At 36.4% G+C, this 21,114-nt stretch overlaps 1 protein-coding gene across 1 annotated transcript in view; it reads right to left on the bottom strand.

Moving 5' to 3' along the window:
* NCAM2 (neural cell adhesion molecule 2) overlaps positions 1–21,114 on the bottom strand; it is a 314,479-nt gene that overhangs the window by 65,062 nt on the left and 228,303 nt on the right. Inside the window, 2 exon segments of the mRNA XM_068421481.1 lie at positions 12,021–12,117; positions 13,734–13,921. Of these exon segments, the coding sequence (XP_068277582.1) occupies positions 12,021–12,117; positions 13,734–13,921 (285 nt within the window).

Raw genomic sequence — 21,114 nt, 5'->3', positions numbered from 1 at the left:
GGACAAGGGGCAATGGGTGCAAGCTGGAACACAGGAGGTTCCACATAAATATGAGGAAAAACTTCTTTACGGTGAGGGTGACTGAACACTGGAACAGGCTGCCCAGAGAGGTTGTGGAGTCTCCTTCTCTGGAGACATTCAAAACCTGCCTGGACGCGTTCCTGTGTGATATGTTCTAGGCAATCCTGCTCCGGCAGGGGGACTGGACTAGATGATCTTTTGAGGTCCCTTCCAATCCCTAACATTCTGTGATTCTGTGATTCTGTGATTCTTGTACACTGAAGCTATGCAAAAACATTTTCCAGTTCTGTGTTTCTTTCATAATATGATCTTTTTTAATAGCTAATTTTGACATAGGCAAATGTAAGAGATTAGTTTGTTTACTGTATAATTATGTAAAAGAGAATGCCAAACTTTAAATCAAATTTAACAGAAGGAACAGTTACGGCTAAAGAGATCATTCAGAGTCTGAAATCTTCTAAATGAGATTACGACAAAAAACTGTAGAAATAATTTGGCCGTTTTATGAAACTCTGAAATACAGCTGAAAACATGAAACCTTTTTTCTTTTTTTGAAAGACTACTTTTTTTTAAGCTACTAGAAAGGAATATTAATGGAAGTTTTCGATTCTCTTTTCAGTTTAAGAAATAATTTGCAGAACGAGTTGAAAGAAACATTTTCTCAAACGCAAGTGCGTATCTTTCAAAGTAGAAAAGAACTATGAAAATAAAGCAGGTGTCTGTAGGTGATGACACGCTAGATATGAAACAAAAGCAAAAAATTAAAGGAATGGTATGGAAGGTATTTTTATAAGGACATGCAAGAATTTGAGCCAAAGCGTATCATTTCGTTGGTGGGTACTGAACCATTTACATAAGATGCAGTCTTTATTCAAGGGCTGTCAGACAGTTTGGAATAAAAAGAGAATTAATCCGAGCTTCACCCAGCATTGGTACTTGAATGAAAATGAGCCAAATATTTCTATAAAATATTAAAGAATGCGTTTAAGGACATTCAGCCATGAATTCTCAGGAAAAGGACACCTGCCAAAGCTGCTCTAAAGGGGCTGATTTGTATAACCTTTTAATAATCAGGCACCTAAATTCTTTCCTATTCTCTAACAGTTGTCAGAGTTGAGTGTCTTAATGCTAATATCATACCGTTGTGAATTCTTACAGTTAGTATTTCTGACTATTGGTCTCCTGAAACCTCCAACACCTGGTGCTCATTGGGTTAAAACCAGCATAGATTTATTTACACAGACAAACAATTTTAATATCTTTTACATAAAGACACAACTACATGAATCCATGACGTTAAAGATTTGAGTAGGATTCCAATCTCAGCTCGAGCGATTAAAACCCTCAAATCTTTTCTTATTCCAGGAAACATTCATTTCATCAGGATATGGGATGTTGCAGGGAATTTCCACCCTTCTTAGTGAAGCTGTATTACTCTGGAGAAAGGAATTCAAGATTCATGGTCAGATAGAATGTGACCAAATGTAACCAGTATGCTATAAATCCAGGAGAACACAGACCTGGGTTTTGAATCTTTTTTCTAAATTGATCAAAAAGCTGGGTTTTGGTTTTTTTTTTAGAAAAAAAGAAAATATGTTCAAAAAAATCATACAGATTTTTTTTCTCTGATCACACAGAAGAATAATTAGTTATATGAGTTGCTTGCTAAGTAAGCATTGAACCCAAAATCAGAGGAGGATGAGGATTAGAACCAGCTTGTGAACCCTGCTCCTGCAGATTCTCATTACAGTTGAGAACAATATTTTTTTTTCTCCCGATAGAGACAGTACCTTAAGCACTATTCTGTGTACAGATTCCTTCTCTTCCTAGCTCGAATGACTGTTCTGAGAGGGGTGGGAAAAATACAACATAAGACTGCCAGCAAAGCAATCCAGGATAGCCAAAGTAAAGCAGCACGGCACTGTATGAGTGATGTGGATACCAATCACTTGGGAAGATTAAAATAGTTCTGCAGTACTGAAGATGAATGCTCTGGGGATTTAAATGCAAGCTAAAAGCTGCTGTGGATACCTATAATATTACAAATAGTTTCTAAACACTTTTATTCCTTTTCTGTTGTAAGAGTTCAAAATGAAACAAAAAATTTTGTTTAAGGTTGAATGAATATTTAATTTCACTCAAGCTAATTTTGTTAGATTTTGTATGCTCTTTTTATAAGGCAATTCACTGTTACTTCATTTTGGATCAAAACAATTATTTAGTCACTGGTATGAAACAAAAATGTGTTATTTACCTATCCACTCTACTCTGGACTTTGAAATGTTAAGGAGATCTCTTTTTCTTGTCTGTTCATGTCTGCTTACGATTAACTATAATAAATGTGGCATAAGGAAACAGACATCCTTCAGGAAGAACCTTATGTTCTTTACTGCAGATTGAAGTATAATTTCTGCCAAATAAAGATATGTTTCCATTTGGTAATAAGCATCAAATGAAGCTCCTGTGAAAACTCAGTAAAATATTTTGCATAACTAGCACAATGCAATATGTTTAAAACACATTTACGTGTGAAATATATCCACAATGCTATTTTAAATATGCATCCCACAATCCAAGCAACCCACATGTGTAGGTAACTTCTATGCAGTTTTCATAGTTGAACTATATCAGTTCTTAAGAAAAGAGTGAATCATCTTCGACCTGGTCTAGTGGAAGGTGTCCCTGCCCACGGCACAGGGGTTGGAACTAGATGATCTTTAAGGTCCCCTTCTAACCCAAACCATTCTACGGTTCTATGAAAATACAACATGAGACACATTCCTAGTCAGAATCAGAAACAAATAACAGCAATTCCATGAAGATCACAGAATCACAGAATCACAGAATGTTAGGGATTGGAAGGGACCTCGAAAGATCATCTAGTCCAATCCCCCTGCCGGAGCAGGATTACCTAGACCATATCACACAGGAACGCGTCCAGGTGGGTTTTGAATGTCTCCAGAGAAGGAGACTCCACAACCTCTCTGGGCAGCCTGTTCCAGCGTTCAGTCACCCTCACCGTAAAGAAGTTTTTCCTCAAATTTAAGTGGAACCTCCTGTGTTCCAGCTTGCACCCATTGCCCCTTGTCCTGTCAAGGGACGTCACTGAGAAGAGCGTGGCTCCATCCTCATGACACTTGCCCTTTACATATTTATAAACATTAATGAGGTCACCCCTCAGTCTCCTCTTCTCTAAGCTAAAGAGACCCAGCTCCCTCAGCCTCTCCTCATAAGGGAGATGTTCCACTCCCTTAATCATCTTCGTGGCTCTGCGCTGGACTCTCTCTAGCAGTTCCCTGTCCTTCTTGAACTGAGGGGTCCAGAACTGGACACAATACTCCAGATGCAGCCTCACCAGGGCAGAGTAGAGGGGGAGGAGAACCTCTCTCGACCTGCTGACCACACCCCTTCTAATACACCCCAGGATGCCATTGGCCTTCTTGGCCACAAGGGCACACTGCTGGCTCATGGTCATCCTGTTGTCCACTAGGACCCCCAGGTCCCTTTCCCCTACGCTGCTCTCCAACAGCTCTGCCCCCAACTTGTACTGGTACATGGGGTTGTTCTTGCCCAGATGCAGGACTCTACACTTGCCCTTGTTATATTTCATTAAATTTCTCCCCGCCCAACTCTCCAGCCTGTCCAGGTCTCTCTGAATGGCTGCGCAGCCTTCCGTTGTGTCAGCCACTCCTCCCAGTTTTGTGTCATCAGCGAACTTGCTGACAGCGCACTCTAATCCCTCATCCAAGTCATTAATGAATATATTGAATAGAACTGGTCCCAGTATCGACCCTTGAGGGACTCCGCTAGACACAGACCTCCAACTGGACTCTGTCCCGCTGACCACTACTCTCTGGCTTCTTTCCTTCAGCCAGTTCACAATCCACCTCACTACCCGATCATCCAGACCACACTTCCTCAGTTTAGCTGCGAGGATGCTGTGGGAGACTGTGTCAAACGCTTTACTGAAATCGAGATAGACCACATCCACAGCTTTACCATCATCTATCCACCGGGTAACATCCTCATAAAAGGCTATCAAGTTGGTTGAGCGAGACTTCCCGTTGGTGAAGCCATGCTGAGTGCCCCTAATGATCCCCCTATCCTTGATGTGCCTAGAGACAGCACCAAGAACAAGTTGCTCCATCACCTTTCCGGGGATGGAGGCGAGGCTGACCGGTCTATAGTTACCCGGGTCCTCCTTCCTGCCCTTTTTGAAGACTGGAGTGACATTCGCTTTCCTCCAGTCCTCAGGCACCTCTCCCGTTGCCCACGACTTAGCAAAGATGATGGAGAGTGGCCTAGCAATGACTTCCGCCAGCTCCCTCAGCACCCGCGGGTGCATCCCATCAGGGCCCACGGATTTATGGATGTCCAGGTTGCTTAATTGGTCCCTGACCCAGCCCTCATCAACCAAGACAGATTCCTCCTTTATCCTGACTTCTTCAGATAGAATAAAATACCTACTATCTCTTTCAGACTAGGCAAATCTATAACTTTTTCCCCAAAGATCATTAGCATCATAATGAAAGAAACCTAATTGTGTAGTACTCTAATGAGTATGAATTTGATCATACAAGGTAAACAGCCTTCTGGTCCTGATCTAGCTAAACATTCCAGCATTTGAGCTGTCCCCTGTCAGCTGAAATTATTTGGAGCATTGCCATGATTTTCGTGTTAGAATTGCAAGGCTTTTGGCTCAGCGTTCGGCGGGAGTGAAGAATAATTTCCAAAGTTGTGTACTCTGAAGTCTGCATCTGGAAGGTTAGAACTGTGGATGCTTCTTGTTCTTTTTCCTTCTAAAATCAACAACCAAATGAATTTTAGAGGATTTTAGCTACGGGCAGTGATTACTCTCTCATATACTGTTACGGATATAAGTTGAAGGACTATATTATGGGATTTCTTTTCTATGATCTAAAGATCACTTAGTAATAGCACAGATTCTGGTACACTTTTTTAGAAGTTCTACTGCTATCTTTGTTGTTGTTACACTGCTGTCAAAACAAGCGATAATTTACCAAAAGTTCAGCCTTTAAATTAAAACAAGTCATTAAAAAAAACAAGTGTGAGACATTTACTCAACTTCATCTTCATTCCACAGTGTCTATTCCTCTGTTCAGTATGTGACTGTATTCACGTATGATGTTAAAGAATTCCTTAAAAATAAAATAAAAAAGATCCCCAAATAATAAGTGTAAAATTGCACTTGATGTATTTTGTACTCAGTGCATAAAGCTGGGTAGCACAGATGAACTTTGTGATACATTGGCCTAAACTAGGTAGTATTGGTTTGGTTCCAAAAACATTATTGCAGCTTATAGAGAAGTACACACAGAATTACGAGTACATATTTATCTCCACTGACATGTAAATGCTCTTTCAAGTCTATTGCTATTATTACTCAAGCTGTTCAATAAATAACCACCATTTATCACTGGGGATTTTCTTTTCAAGCTATTTTTCGGATAGTTTTATAGAAGAAAATAATTTTCCTTCTGAGAGTTTAGCAGTCCTGGTGTAAATGGAGAAAAGGAAGTGATGGTGTGAGAGTAGGTAGTGAGATTTATCTTCCACTTAGCTCTCGTCTCCTGTCTCCTGTCAATATGTTCCTAGTGCAGTTCTGCAGCTTTTCCTGTTTCTATATATCTGGCATATATATTGAATGAAAGTAACTATGTATAAATGCTGAACGTAAGTAGTATCAGGACCACGGAAGGGAAAGAAATGGGGCTAGGGAGTAGACCTTTGGAGTCAAAGATCTCCATGAAATAGTTCAAGCTTGTATATCCTTAGAACGGAGAAAAACTGCAATGATAAATCTACAGGTTAGGCTCAGTCCTGTGTTGATGTCCTTGCTCAGGGAAAACTGCAATAGACTTCTTTTACCAAATCACTGGGAGTTCTGGAAAAATAAGGAATTAATTAGGAAACAGGAGCACAGCTAGTAAATAGATACATAAATAATAAAACAAAATAAGATACATGAACACAAAGCAAAACACTGTTGCTGTGTTGACAGTTTCACACATATGCTTATTGAAAATATGTTGCTGTTTGTTTTTTTAGTAAAAATCCTTTAGCTGATGCTGCTAAAGATATGAATGGCAAGTTTTAGGACAGAGAAATAGATTTTAGATCTGCCCATATTTTTGTGGAGGTAAATGGGATTTTGGCAGCAGCAAGGGAAAAGTTATACAGAGAAAGCAACATAAGAATCCTAAAAAAAAAAATCAATAAGATCCCATAACACTGTCTTGGAATAGAACATGATTATCTTTTTTATTACATTATTCTCCAGGGAAAATTAAGTCCTACTTCTTTGATTTTATCTTGCCTGTGTAAAAACACAAATATTTGGAGAAAAAAGGAACAACAACCATTAACCAGCACCACAGTGTCAACACCAAAAATCCAGATTACTAAACCATTAACTTTGACATTGTAGTCCTTGTCAGTTATTGATCAACCTCAACATATTTTGAGCATGACTTGATTCCGTAAAACAGGTTAGAGGATGTAATTTCTGTGAAGCTCAGTTATTGTCTTTCCTATGTCTTCATTTGCTTTTGATATCATTATTCCTCATCTTCACTGACTTTTTGTGTATACAGGATGCTTAAAATAAATGTAATTAAAGTGGCATTGGAATTCTCAATATCTAATGACATCCTAGAATGTATTTTAAATTTTCTTTTTAATTCCCTGTAATATTGATGTAGAAAGGAAACAGATATAGCACCTCTCATTTAAGTATTCTTATATGTCTCCACCTCTAAACGCTGTAAAATCCTTGATGTTCTATAGTATACTGTGCAAAACATGTAATAGGGATGATTTGGCAAGACAAGTTTGAAATTAATCATCAGAGTTGTATGATGTAGCTAATTTGTAAAACATGTTCACTGCCTCTTAGTATGGTTTCTGCCAGTAGTTGATCCTGTTCATGTTTAGTCACTGTAAGTCTCTGTGCTGAGCTGCAGTTCCAGGCATGATGCGGTGAGATCAGAATCTCAGCTTTCATCAAAAATGAAGGTATCCTTCTAGGTGCAAAGATTTAAAGAAAGATTGAGGCAAAAAGGTGAATCAGACTATTTATCTGAACTTTTATCCCCTTTGCCATCCCAGAATAGAAGAAAGAAGGGGAAAGGCAAGTCTAGGATGGGTAAGGCCGTGAGAGCCTTAGAGGTGAATCATGGTTTACATTTTAAGGGCTCTGGATTCAGTCCAGCTGTACACTGCTATGTGCAAAATACACATTAATATTTAAAGAAAAAAATTACCTGAAAAATCCAGTTTAACTCTCTGTATCACAACCTTAACATTTACCATTCTAAGACAATAAATTACCTATCCAAAACCATAGTCCTAGACTACTGATGGCCATACTATTTTCTATATATATATTAAAAAACATTTAAAATAATGATACTGAGATCTCAACAAAAAGGAAAAATGCTTTGGTAGTTAATACCATCTCCCTCCATACTGATATTTCACATTGACTATGACTAAACTAGATCTGGACAAATCTAGGAATACCTGTGCTCACCTCAGGCTCTGAAAGCCACTGGGACAACCTGTCAAGCTCACCAGGCTTGCCAAAGCCTAAGCCTGTCATAGAGAAAAAAAGAGAGTATAAGTAGACTTCTAAAATAAAAGTTGTGGTCATGACACGAATTAATTTGCAGTGGCAAGAAATGAGAAAGTCTGTGATTCTTTTCTCATTCTACATGTTGCTCACACAGCAATTTAAATGTTTAAGCAATGAAAAACGAGGATGTCAATCATGTCGTATTTTCAAAAGTTGATCACCACAGGTCAGGTGGTGAGCCCAACTGATGAAGCTTTCAAAAATGGCCAGCACCTTTCAGTGTGAAACCTTAAATAGGCTGCAGTTCTTCAATGGTTTTGAAAGGTTTAAATGAAAAGTGTCTGGAATTCAGGCTGATTCAGTAGCTCTGGATAATTTGAGTGAACAGGTATATTTTTCCTGTCATACAAAATGGTATGGTTGCGAATTGCATCTAAATTCTGAAAGAAATCTTTTTCTATCATCAATAAGTCTAATTTCTTAAGGAGGGTGACAGAAATAAAGATAATGGTATTGTGACAGTATGATCACTTTTTAACTGGCAGTAAATTAAAAAAAAAGGGTATTTTGATTCTGCTGAAAACCAGCAAAGCAGAAAAATGGAACAAAACATGAAGCAACAAGTCATTCCTACATAATTTTAAGTGAAAACTATTCAGTAAAATGATCATTATTCATAAAATTTACCCTAGCAGCATACTTGGCTTAATACTGTCTCACAGCTAGAAATAGTATTTATTTTTCCCTGACAGAGCCGTTGTGGAAGTATGCTACGCCCCATCATTAGTATTTACAATCAAAGCCAGAAGGAAATCCAGGCTGTATTGAAATGCATGAAAAAATTTTATAGGCTCTAATATGGAAAATATCTATCATTAGGGCTTCCTAATCTACCAAAGTAAAGCAACAGAGGTACTAAAACTAGGAAGAAAGCTGCATTTGACATTTTATACCCGTAATTATTATGATGGTTTTATCCTTCATCTCCCTGGTTGTTTTTCATTTCCAGCTGATGCTAGTTTAAGTGCAAAACTTGTAACAGTGAACTACATTTGTTATTTGCTGGTTTTTTTCCCCAAAAAAGTCTATTTAGATGCAAATGTGAAAAATGTCAATCTTTCAGGATACTGAATATTATGCATTACACTACTATAAGTAGTGCTTAGCATAATGGAGCCCTGATGCCCTCAAACCCAGTGTTTCCAGCCCTACATAAATACTACACTACAAACGGCTTATGTTAAGGATACCGGTTCATTATTACTAGAAAATTTGAGTTTCTTCTATTTTCTGCATTTCATGTCATTACACAAAATGTCCATATATAGCTCATGCTTTACATAATAACTTCCCATAATTCTTTATTCATTACATATTCACTAAAGATACCCTGATTTACCTTGTTATGTTTATAGCTCAAATGCATATTTTTTTTTAAGTGTTCATCAAGTTTTCTGAAGAATTGACTGAAAAACGTTAAGCAAACTGTTGCAAAAGTAGAGAATAGTAAGCTGTTGAAAAAACTGGCATCAGTAACATCTGTGATATAGTTGTATTAAAAAGCCAAAACAGGATAATAGCTTGTATGGAGTTATTTGCTCTCACTTTCATTTCCAGGGGCTCTCATGTGAGAATTTGCTGCAATACAATGCATAATCAAAATATCACATTCTTTTTCAATTAATAATGAGAATTACTTTGTATTAAAATTAATTATTTATAAAAGCAGGAGAGAAATACATAGCTAAAATAATCATCACGCAATATCATGCATTGTGATGGGATACTGCTTTGCAAATCTAAGAGAAAAATCAGCAGATATAGAATATCTGCTGAGATGCTCTCATATGCATATACATCTTTATGAAAAAACAGTGCACAGCAATAACCGCAACCGGAGTTGTTCTGTTTCAATTGGCATAATTGTTCTATTTTCTCATCTTTTTCTGTCCTGAGAGGTAAGACACCAGAGGGATGCAAGCGGGGTTTTTCCTTCCCCTTCCTATCATTTATGTTCATGGCTTTAAGAAAGACTTCTAGTGGCAAGTCTTCTGGTTTTGAGAGAAACTGAAAAATTATTCTAGCAGCTTTCACATTGTACTTCTACTGTTTTTCCCTTCCAGTGAAGCCTCACATGTAACAAATCTTAGAGCTGATACTCCAGAGACAAGCGTAGCACCTAGCCCAGGAGGACAGTCAGAACCAGTGCTGCTGTCGGATCGACAGATGCACGTGTCGCCCCAAAGAGAAAACGCGCTACTGAAGGGAAATAGATGTAACTGACTAAAATCAGAGGGTTATGTGCAGTCCTTTTGTTTGATGAATTTAATGTAACTCTGCAAATCCTATGCCAGTCATGAGTATTTAGAAAATGAAGTCCTGCAATTTTTAGAGGGCTAAATCTACTTTCTAAATAAAATGATGGCAAAATATACACATAATAGATATAGTTCACCTACTCAACTCAATGCTAACTTCCTGCAAGTCTTGAGATTTCTTAATTAGAGACAGAATACTTGGTATATAAATTAATTGTGTTTTTTCCTTTAAGTTTAGAGCTTTTCTATTACTACATCAATTTTGAACGTCACAGGAAGTATTAATTTTTCATATTTAATGCCACATGTAGTACTGATGAGCTGCTACAGTCACAATTTTAGCCCTATTACAGCAACTCAATTGTTCAAGTAATTCCATTTAAATAAATGGGATCAACCAGGTAAATGATCATCAACATGACTGAAGATTCTACAAACTGTTCTCTTCTGGAATTTCTTTTTACAAAAAATAAAATTATTTTGTGTATGAATTAGATTGTGTGAGTCCTTACATTGGGGAGAGTTTTGTAAGGCGGAAAGGAAAGAATGTATTTTATGAAATGAGGACTTAGCTGGGACTAAGGATGGTTACATGCAAAAGGAAGGGGTAATATATTTCTCAGTAGTCGCATGTAGCTATCAAAGGAAGATCAGATTTGCAACACAGCTAACACACGAAAACAGTTGTAAAATAAAGGGGAATGGATCTTCTGATGTAAAACTGTGCCACAGAGAAATCTGCTGTTTTCTCCATAAAAACCCATATGTTCCTATTTTAGGAAGTTCAGCTCTTTTGACCACTGTTCAAAGACAAAAAAAATAGCATAGTATTAATGGTAAAAGTGTGTGCCAGTAATCCATGCTTTAGAGGTAATGGGAAAAACTTTCAATGCTGTGTACAACTTCTAAGAATTTTCTTAATAAACAACTGTTTTTTATAACTCCTGAGACACCAAAAGAAAATAATCACCCTATTGAGCAAAACTATAAAAATTAAAACATCAGGTCGGGTAAGAGAGCCTCTCTATGACTGGATGTGCACATTTCAGCAAAGCACCTCCAAAGGTCCTCCTAGTAGAGCTCCAAAGAATTTATTTTATTATTTTAAAAAAAATAACCAAAAGTTACAGCTGAAACATTCAAGATCATAAAAATATACAAGTCCTACCTTTAAAAAAAAAATTATACAAGACCTTATTTCTACCTGTCCCCTTCAATATTTATCAGCCAGTCTGGCAATACGGTATGACCTGAAAGTTACATGATGAAAATGGTCCATAACAATGCATCACAAGGGGAGTATAGCTTTCAGTGTGGCTGTACCTTTGATTCTGTAAACTGCATTATAACTCCATAGATGTCATTAAAGCTGGAGCAATTTGCATCATCTAAGTATGCAGATCCAAATGCTGGGAGACCTCAAAGCTTGCTGAACAAGCATTAGTCCATTCCACAAGAAAATATAATTGATAGAAATGCTAAGAAACTCTCACTTACTCTGTTAATAGTTACTTCTGCCAAAGAACAAACATACAGTCATATTTTTATATTTGCCTAAACAAAACTAGATGGACCCAAAAATACTCAGAACTTCTGTAACAACTGGTTGTAGAACATGTCCAAGCTTAAACTAATTCAATCTAGCACTCTGGGTCAAATTCTGCTTTTAAATAACTAAAAGTGCAAATGAAGATAGAAATTCTTTGCTGAAGTATTTCAGTCTTTTGTCATTCTTGATTTATCAAGAAAAGACCAAGGAGAAAAAGGAAAAAAGACTTTCCTAATTCTTTCTTGTTTCTACTGCCTGCAAACCATATGTCTCTCCACTGAAGTAATGAAAATACACTGTTATAAAAGTAGGATGTAGTAGGGGCAAAGGAAAAAAATTAGTCTAATTTCATTTTTTCAGATTTCAGAAGGCCTTAAAATTAAATCCAAAGAAGATTCATATTCTGAGAGAACTGGTTTATTTTACTTCATATTGCAACTCAACTTTTAGAGAATTAAAATTAACTGCAAACGTTCCATTAGAATAAAATAAACAGAGAAAAAATATTTAAAGAAAAGGAAACAACTTTTTAACTTACCAGCTTGACCAAGTGTATACTCCTGATATCTTGTTCCTATTCTGTTTGTGGCTGTACAATTATACCGTCCAAAATCACTGTCAGATGTGGGAGCAATCTTTAAAATGAATACAGTTTGTAAGTATTAGTTTCTAATCAAATATCAAGTTCTTTACAAAAATCAGATATGAAAATATGCTCTCCTTAGCCAATATGCAGATGCATTCCTACTTCAGCCTATCTAGTATATTCTCCAAATGCAGATCTAAATACATCCTTTTCCATGTTAAACTCCCCTTTCTCGAATTCAAATGAGGAAATCAAATAATGGAAAATGGTGACATTGTGCATCTTTACAATTACACTGTGCATCTTTACAATTACACTTTTAAAAAAGAAAAATTCTAATAAACAACATTTTTTTCACAGACATTTGCACAAACTGATATTTTGACTGAAATAAGCAATGAACGGTCTGAAAAATGCTGATTCCTACAGATGACGCAAGAATAATATTTTACTTTCTATTGTTTGCAGCATTCACAATACACCAGACATTCGGGCGCGGGGGAAAGAAGATGTAAGCAATGTGGCTGAACTGTAAATTCAAGTGAATAAGCTTTTAAGACAGAACAGATAATAGATAACACAGGGAGCTAATGCCTTATTGGAATCCAGCTTGCCTGACCAACTGTTCAGGTGACAGTAAAATGGAAGAGCACTTAGAAAACCACAGACTGTAAAGCATATTTTGTGTTGTTAAGCTTTACTTAAAATACAAAACCCCTAAAGATGACATTCAAACAAGAGTAAGACTGTGTCTCTTTAAATATATATCCTCTACTACAAGAAACAAGGTTACTTATTTGGACTTTAGGAAAAAAACAGTGCACTGTACACCTCTTGCTTGGGATCTCAAGTAGGTCCCCAACTCTGATTAGCTCTATAGCTTCTCAAACTTTTTTCCCATGGCAACTGAGAAGATGATGCTCACATGTAAGCCTGACACTAGATAGAAATGGAGAAAACTAACTTCTTCCACACCTGTAGATGAACATAATATGCTGTCCCTGTAACAGGTGAGACCAGGGCTGGAGACATTGGTTACACTTTGCTGTGAAATGATTAATTAAGGACAGTGATTTGCTATACACTATTGCTGAGTCACTAAACAGTTCACTGTTTAGTCAAGTTAATAAAATAAATGGATAATTAAGGTCCACTCTTTGTCTTCTGCCTTTCTCAGGTTTTGTTCTTACATGTACCTTTTAGATAACAGAAGGGAACTTAGTTCTTATTTTTCCAATGCCTCTGTGAGGAAACAGGTGTTATCAAAGCCAACTGAAGTTTATTATCACTTTACCCTTCTGCTTTGTTCTTGACTAATGCGACACAAATCTTTTTGTATATACCAGGAACCTATCAGGTAGGCACTTGGTTAGTATTAACCTGATGGGTTAGTTTTATATTTATTTATGTATTTATTTACTTGCAAGAAATGCAAGTTACATTTTTGTTCACTGCAGATGGGAAATTGAGCATGAGCCATGCAAATGAGGTTTATTTTCTAACTGCTCACAAGAAATGAGGAGATAAATCAGTTCACAGTTTTTTTACTTTACTTACAAAACTTTAAGTCCTGTCCTTAAATGTAATCTATAGTACTTGCAATGATGCCAAACTGAGGAAGAAATTAATTCATGTCACCACGTTGATTACCATTTTAAGCCCTACCTCTAGTATCAGCTTTCTTCCTGTACTGTAAGTCTTCAGATGTGTTGTATTTTTTACCGGCAAAACTAATTTTCCTCTTCTCCACTGAACAGAGGCAGATGGATTTGCTAGCACTTCACAGCTTATATTGATGGGATTGCCTTCCCAAGAGTAATACATGGTTTGATTTGACACAAATGTTGGAGCATCTGGAAAAAGGAAGTAATACACAAATATATTAACTGTTTCAGTAAAATAAGCCATATACCCCTGTCCAAGCACCCATGTTCACATAGAAATTTCAATTGATTGCTGTATCAATTTATTACAACCCATGAAAATATCAGTATTCAACCTTGAGTTTCTAGAGCCTTTATTTTGGTAGCTTTCTCCTCTCTTGAAACTTTCAGCTGAAACTCTCAGGAAGAGAATACCTGCTAATTATATTTGGCATTAGGCAACATCAGGCCCTTGGAAGACATTGTCTCAGAAATGACAAAGAACATTTCTTCCTGCGGATGAGAAACTCTTCAGACAGACCCTTGTATGAGAAAGGGAGGTGATCTACTAAACTTATATATATAGTCTGTTTATTTGCTGATTTTATAGTGTCTTGTTTTGCAATGGAGAAATTACATTCACTCTTTCATAGATGTGTAAGAGCTTCATCCATCTCTCACTGGAACTATCTTATACTTTATGAAATCTTTCTAAAGACAGATGTTTAGTTGTGTGAATAAACCCAGAAGAAAAAAATAATAAAAGAATACGTAAAATGTTGCACGTATTCTGCCTATTTCAGAAAAAATATTATGTGTATCAGTACACTATTTAGGATAATCTTTATAACAGGTCCTTATGAAATCATCGAGCTACAGACAAGCAAAAAGATGATGCATCTTCCTTAAATGGCTACGTTAAACATACAGCCAAACACTGAGTCTGACACAGAGGAAATTGCTGTTTTGCAAACAGTGATTTTCAGATCACAATGCCAGTAGTGACAAGAATTATCTGTTCTACTCACTGTTTCTCTGCATAGCAGGAACAGTTTAACAGTCTCTAGAAAATGAGAGGGAGCAGCTCTTTCCCTGCTCTTCTACTTATGTCTTGTGTAAATCATACTTTTTGTCTGTTGAATATTTATTAGTAAATATTTTTTTTAATTTCAATCCCACTCTTACTATATTTTAAGAGTATTAAGGAAATAAGCTTTCTGTTACTGAAAGTCAAGTAAACTCTCTAGCACTTTAATTCCAAAAGTTATAAATTACAGCTGCTGTCATGGTATCTTTTTTTAATATTTAAAATATATATGTATATAGTTTTATTTTGATAAATATTTCCTAAGTGTTTATAGATACCTCTCTGGAAATTCTAGTCCTCTCACAAATAGTTTAACTTTCGGCTAGAAAATTGCTAATAGGTCTGTCAGAGAACAGAACTGAGCACATTTAACTAAGTAGTAAAATTTAGCTTCAGGAATAGTTTAAAACTACTTCCTTGTTTCTGAAGTGCACTTTTTCGACTTCTTTCCATGTTTGCCTTTGTCAAAAAGCGTAACTTTTTGGTGACAGTATGCTGCTGCTGCTTGCACGCATAAAGGCTTTGACCAAAAAGAACTGTTATCAACAGAAGTTTTAAAGCACCGGTCAAGGCTGCTACATTGCTCAATGCCAGCAGCGTTTCTTTTAATAACTCTTCAGCCCTTATTTTTGTAGGAAAGCAAGTGGTTTCATCCAAATAAGTAAAGTATGTCTTCCTATGAATTTATTTACCATATACAGGAGCTCGTCTTTATTTTCCAAATGACTTAATAAGCAATTCTAGTGCTCCTTGATTTTCATAGACCTCTAAAAAACCCCGTATTTCACAATCTAAACATCTTAATGCAAAGAAAAGTCTATCAAAGAGTCACTCAAAGAGGCACCTCACACTAGTGTAGCTCTACGAAGAAAAAAGCAAACTGCATATGCCTGTTTTACGGTTAAGTATGGTCAAAAATCTCCGAATACCAAGAGTCAGAGCCTTGGCTTTTCCTCTGGAAATGAAATAAGTGTCGGGAGCCACTTCAAGGAAAACTGCATGAACTGACCTCTTCCTGGCAGACAGTTTTTGAACCGAATGTGACCAGCATATGGAAGGGAAATCTCATCAGTGTTCATGAGGCAAAAAACGTGGTTACTTCACAACAAATTTTAGACAAGCACTGTGTTCCAATGCACAATTTCTCAGAATAAGTTCACTCCATTAATGAACATTGGCATGAATGTGGAAGAAAGATGTTCTGTCTGAACTTGACTAACCTTCCTTCCTAGGTAACACCATGTGGTTTGATGCTCTCTTTTGATTCAAATACACATGTGGCAAACTCATATTGCATTTAAAAAGTCTTACAAGTGAAAAAGTAGTGTACACTTTTATACTGCAGGTACAAGCATTTAGGAGAATAGGGACTTTCAGTTCAGACTGCTCTCTCTTCTAAAGGTAGGTTTTGGATGCCTATAGTATCTATTTATTTATATTTTAAAAGAATAGGTGAGTTACGGACTGCCGTGTAGTTACACAACTACAGATACTAACAGACAGTTTTAACATCATAAAACACAAATATGACTAAAAGTCCATCAAATAAAGATATATCCCAAGATCAACAACTCCCAAATGTAAAGCATTCCTAAACAAAAAGAGCTTCACATTTTCCCTCTGAAAAAGTCTGGGTAAAAAGGCTTTGCAGCCATTTCCCCAGCAGCTGAAAGCTCCAATATAGCAAAAAGAAGAGGACTGTGCTAATGGCATAAGTCAGATGATTTTTGATTTCCTAGGCAGGAATAGATTAAGATATTTGACGTTTCGCACAAAAAAAATAACTCTGGAAATCATTTCTCACAGTACAAATAAAAGATATTTTACATTTCTTATGAAATAAAAAAAAAACGAGTTGGAAGGGAATAACTGATTTATAAAGATATTTTGTTTTTTCTTGTATGCTCTTCATCACTTAATGTATTATATTATGCTTAAATGGTTACAGAATTAGTATTTATCAAACAGAAACATACAATACATTTAATACAAAATAGAGAATGAAAAAATAACAAACCTTAAAGCTAAGGCTTTGAAAAAATAAGGCTGACTATTTTATACGTCTACAAAAAACTGATCCCTCCAGTTTTCTAGAATAACTAAGAAACAAATTATGCTAATAAACAGAACATTTATCAAGAAATTCTATCAACTGAAAATGAACTATAACCAAGTAGAAATGAGAAGGTGGATCTTCTCATATGTTAACACATGTTAAGGTCACTTAAAAGCAATATATATATATACACTGTATAAGAGAAAAAAAAGCATCCATGCAGATCAGTGAGAAAGTTAAAACCATTAAAAAAGAAAAAGATGCTCTGCTTAGCTTCTATGTAACTCAGGATTAAATTATCCTTGACAAAAAAAAAAAATCAGTTCATGGTGTAAATGAGCTGTTCTTTTTAAGGTTTTGTACATAAAGTACTACCAGTTAAGACAGCATTCTGGACTTTAAATAGTCAAATACAGAACTAGGAGCTTGAATCCATTTTTTAAAAAAGCAACCCTGATGATAATTATTATATCTGAACCTTATGACACTCTACTGAAAAAAAATAACACCAAACTCTGCAGAAAATTACAAAAGCTACTGTTCATATTAGTTACCATAGACACACAATAAATCATAGAATCATAGAATGGTTTGGGTTGTAAGGGACCTTTGAAGGTCAGCTAGTCCAGCCCCCCTGTCATGGGCAGGGGCATCTTTCACTAGATCAATCGGGTTGCTCAAAGTCCCATCCAACCTGATCATGAATGTCTCCAGGGAGGGGGCATCCACAACTTCACTGGGCAACCTCTTCCAGTGTCTCACCACCCTCACTGCAAAAAATATCTTCCCTATATCTAATCTGAAATGACCCTCTTTTAGTTTAAAACCATTGCCCCTTGTCCTATAACTACAGGCCCTACTAAAAAAGACTTTCTCCATCTTCCTTATAAACCCCCTTTACATATTGAAAGGCTGCAATAAGGTCTTCCTGGAGCCTTCTCATCTCCAGGATGAACAACCCCAACCCTCCCAGCCTGTCTTCATGGGAGAGGTGTTCCATCTCTCTGATCATATCTGTGGCCCTCCTCTGGACCTCCTCTAACAGGTCTGTGTCCTTCTTGTGCTAGGGACCACAGAGCTGGATGTAGTACTCCAGGTGGGGTCTCACAAAAAGAGAGCAGAGGGACAGAATCACTTCCCTTGACCTGCTGGCCATGTTTCTTTTTATGCAGCCCAGGATATGATAAAGTACTGTTATAAGCTTGAACAGTGAAAGATAGAGTACTATTTTGGAGACATGAGATAATCCAAATGAAAAAGATGCATAGAAGGAATAAAGACTATATAACAAAGGTACATAATAAAAAAAACCTGTTCTACGAGAGTAGGATTCTATAAGGAATTATAACTTTAGAATGGCATTTTAAAGTAGTTAATACTATAGCATCAGCATCAGCTAAACTCAAGCTGTTCGTTTTCCCAAACAAGAAAGAAACTGACAGATCAGCACTCCAATTAGGAGAAGTGGTTCTTGATAACCTGCATAAGAAGACTCTGTAAGAGAAGCAAACTCTGACCTGAAAACTGTCTCTAGCATTTAGATATTCTTGTTAAATATAATGTCTGAGAACAGTGATTCAAGAACAGACTAATCCATCATGTGTCTCATCCAGAAGGTAGTTCAATTAAGGACTTCAAAGATCCAGCTCTGGTGTATGTTTGGTGTTATACACAAAACTGGATATGGCAAATTACCTGATTCAGTACATGTGTCCAGACAACTATAATAGCAAACTAGTGTACAGAATCAGATTTGCACTTCTTAATTTATCAACAAAGGTTTTCAAACTTTTGTCTATTTGTTCCTCAAATAATTTGTTTTCCTGGATCATACAATGAAAATATATGACAGATAGTCAGGTCTACGATGCTGGGACATTTCGTGTAGTATATTATTAGAAGCCTCTCTCTTAGATGGTTAATACTGGTATAAGTTTCCCATCATCAAGGACTTTAATAAACCACATCCTCTAGCAAATCCAGTAATTTTCTTGCCATCCATCCTGCAAAAGTATTGTAATTTTTTGTAACTGCCGCAATTGGGCTAACAGACATCTATCTTTCTCTTGTATTTTCTCCCTCATACCTGTTTTGCAATAGTTAATATTTTGGAATGAATAGTTTTCCTTGGAGATAAGGTAGAAGAACCTCCCCAGACAGGTACAATAACTGTCACATATTCCTTGTAACAAGAAATAATATTAGAAAGACTTAACAAATGAGGACAGATGATTAGATTTTAATATATAATCATCCTTAAAAGGAAGATACGAACTACAGAACTTAAGGGTTACTAACTTGCATAATTTTACTGCTACTATCATGATCACGTGGCTGCAAGGAAAAATGTACAAGATCTGCATGTAAAGTTTCCAAATAGAAAAGCAAATGAAAATTATCATATACTATGTTTTAAATTGCCATGATTATTAGCTAAAACCAGAGGCTTTTTTTCAGAATCTAGTTCATCACTTCAAAAGTTTGAGATCAGCAGTTTTGCAGAGGTACATATTTCTTTCACAGCAATTGACAGGAAACACTACTCTCAGTAATGTTTCCTTTCCCCCACCCCATTCTCTGGGTTCCTCGCAAAATGCATTACAAGAAAACATTGATATTCAACAGTATGATGGATTATCTACTAATTACACAGTTTATGCAAGAGTTAGAGCCCCCTCTTACTGGCAAGCAGTACTAGTCCCTGATAACCCTGACTATGATATTATTTTTAACATCCAAACACCACACTAATTTCTCAATTTCCATAAACACAGACAAAAAAATTAGTTCTCATGAAGATAAGGTATCTTTCTGCTACATGCAAAGTATGCTGTTGATAATGGCACCTTCAACTTTAACAAATGGTGGGCAACGAATGCATGCATGGTTCTGGTGCTTGGTGCTGCCAGAGTCACAGAAATTCAATGTATCTATTTTTCTCTTAATTCCCTACAAACCAAACCAAACAAAAAACCCAAGAAATTTTAGTTTCATAGAAATATCTGTTGTGAATGGATAAAACTGTCTAAAAGTATATAAACCTGTCTAAAATAAGAGAAGAAATTATAAAGAAATCATAGCTAGGTAAAGTAAGCTAAGTATGTCAATAGTGATGTTTAAAAGAAACTGTCTGCATATATCTATCAGTCACTTTTTATGTCAGTAAATCACCAAGAACACTGTCCATCAGAACGAGAACAGGAAGACTTCCCCTACAGATCTCTCACACTAGCAGTAATTTTTATTTTAGTAATAAAATGATCAGGTGTTGCCAATTACTAACACATTATTTTTGGACAGCACTAATTTGTATCAAAATTTCAATTGTTACATGTATTCCAGGATAGGATTAATGGAGTAATTTAGGATGGTCAGACTTATGACATCATATATTAGATTGCATAATTCTCTTATAGCCAAAAGTGAAAAACTGCAATGTCTTTCTCAAACCAGGATCCTAAGCCCCATCTCTGTTCCTATCCTACTTGTCACATTTTCAGAATAAAATCCAGCTTCATATCTTTACCTTCTGTATTTCCCTACCTGTCATCTTTGCCTCCACAACATGCCTCCTATTGATATCTTCCCTCCATTCCCTAATATGTATCTATCTATCTATCTTCTATATTCACAAATCATGATTGTTATTCCTGTATTGAGCAAGAACTCTCAGCCTCGTTATCTCTCTACTTAATTTTTACACACAGTGCTGTCCAGAAAACAACAAAAAAAATCTCTAAGAAACTTAAAGGAACAGACTAAAAATACAAACAGGATTGCTGAAATTACCTTGTATATCCAACTCCATTTCCAACACGTGGTCCTCCTAAACCTATACCTTATATCCCTCAGACCTCTGGTACAGTGTGCTCAAACTCACACGGTATTTCCCTCTTTACATTAGCTCTACGCTGCTCCCAGTGTGTCCGACAACAGCAGCTCAGAGGCAGGCTCTGTGGTGCAAGGGACCTGGCCTCAGATATTGCAACCAAAGCTACATGCCTCAGGTTTACTGTAAACAATACTGGAGGTCTCTCTTTGAAGCATATGCTAAGCTGGTGACTTCAGGATGCTCTGACATAACTGAAGACTATTTAAAGATACCAACTTCAAGTAATGCCAAGTATTCTGCGGTTAAGAGAAGTTAACTGAGAAAAAAAATGTTGAGGTTAAAAAAATCAATTTAAGGCATTTTTTTTGTTCAAGTTTCAAAGTTTCAACATCACTCTTACCATGGCCTGATTATTTTCTTCATAGTTC

The sequence above is a fragment of the Nyctibius grandis genome, chromosome 2 (assembly GCF_013368605.1).
Source record: "Nyctibius grandis isolate bNycGra1 chromosome 2, bNycGra1.pri, whole genome shotgun sequence".
Taxonomy (NCBI): domain Eukaryota; kingdom Metazoa; phylum Chordata; class Aves; order Nyctibiiformes; family Nyctibiidae; genus Nyctibius; species Nyctibius grandis.
This window is presented reverse-complemented; position numbering and strand designations above follow the sequence as displayed.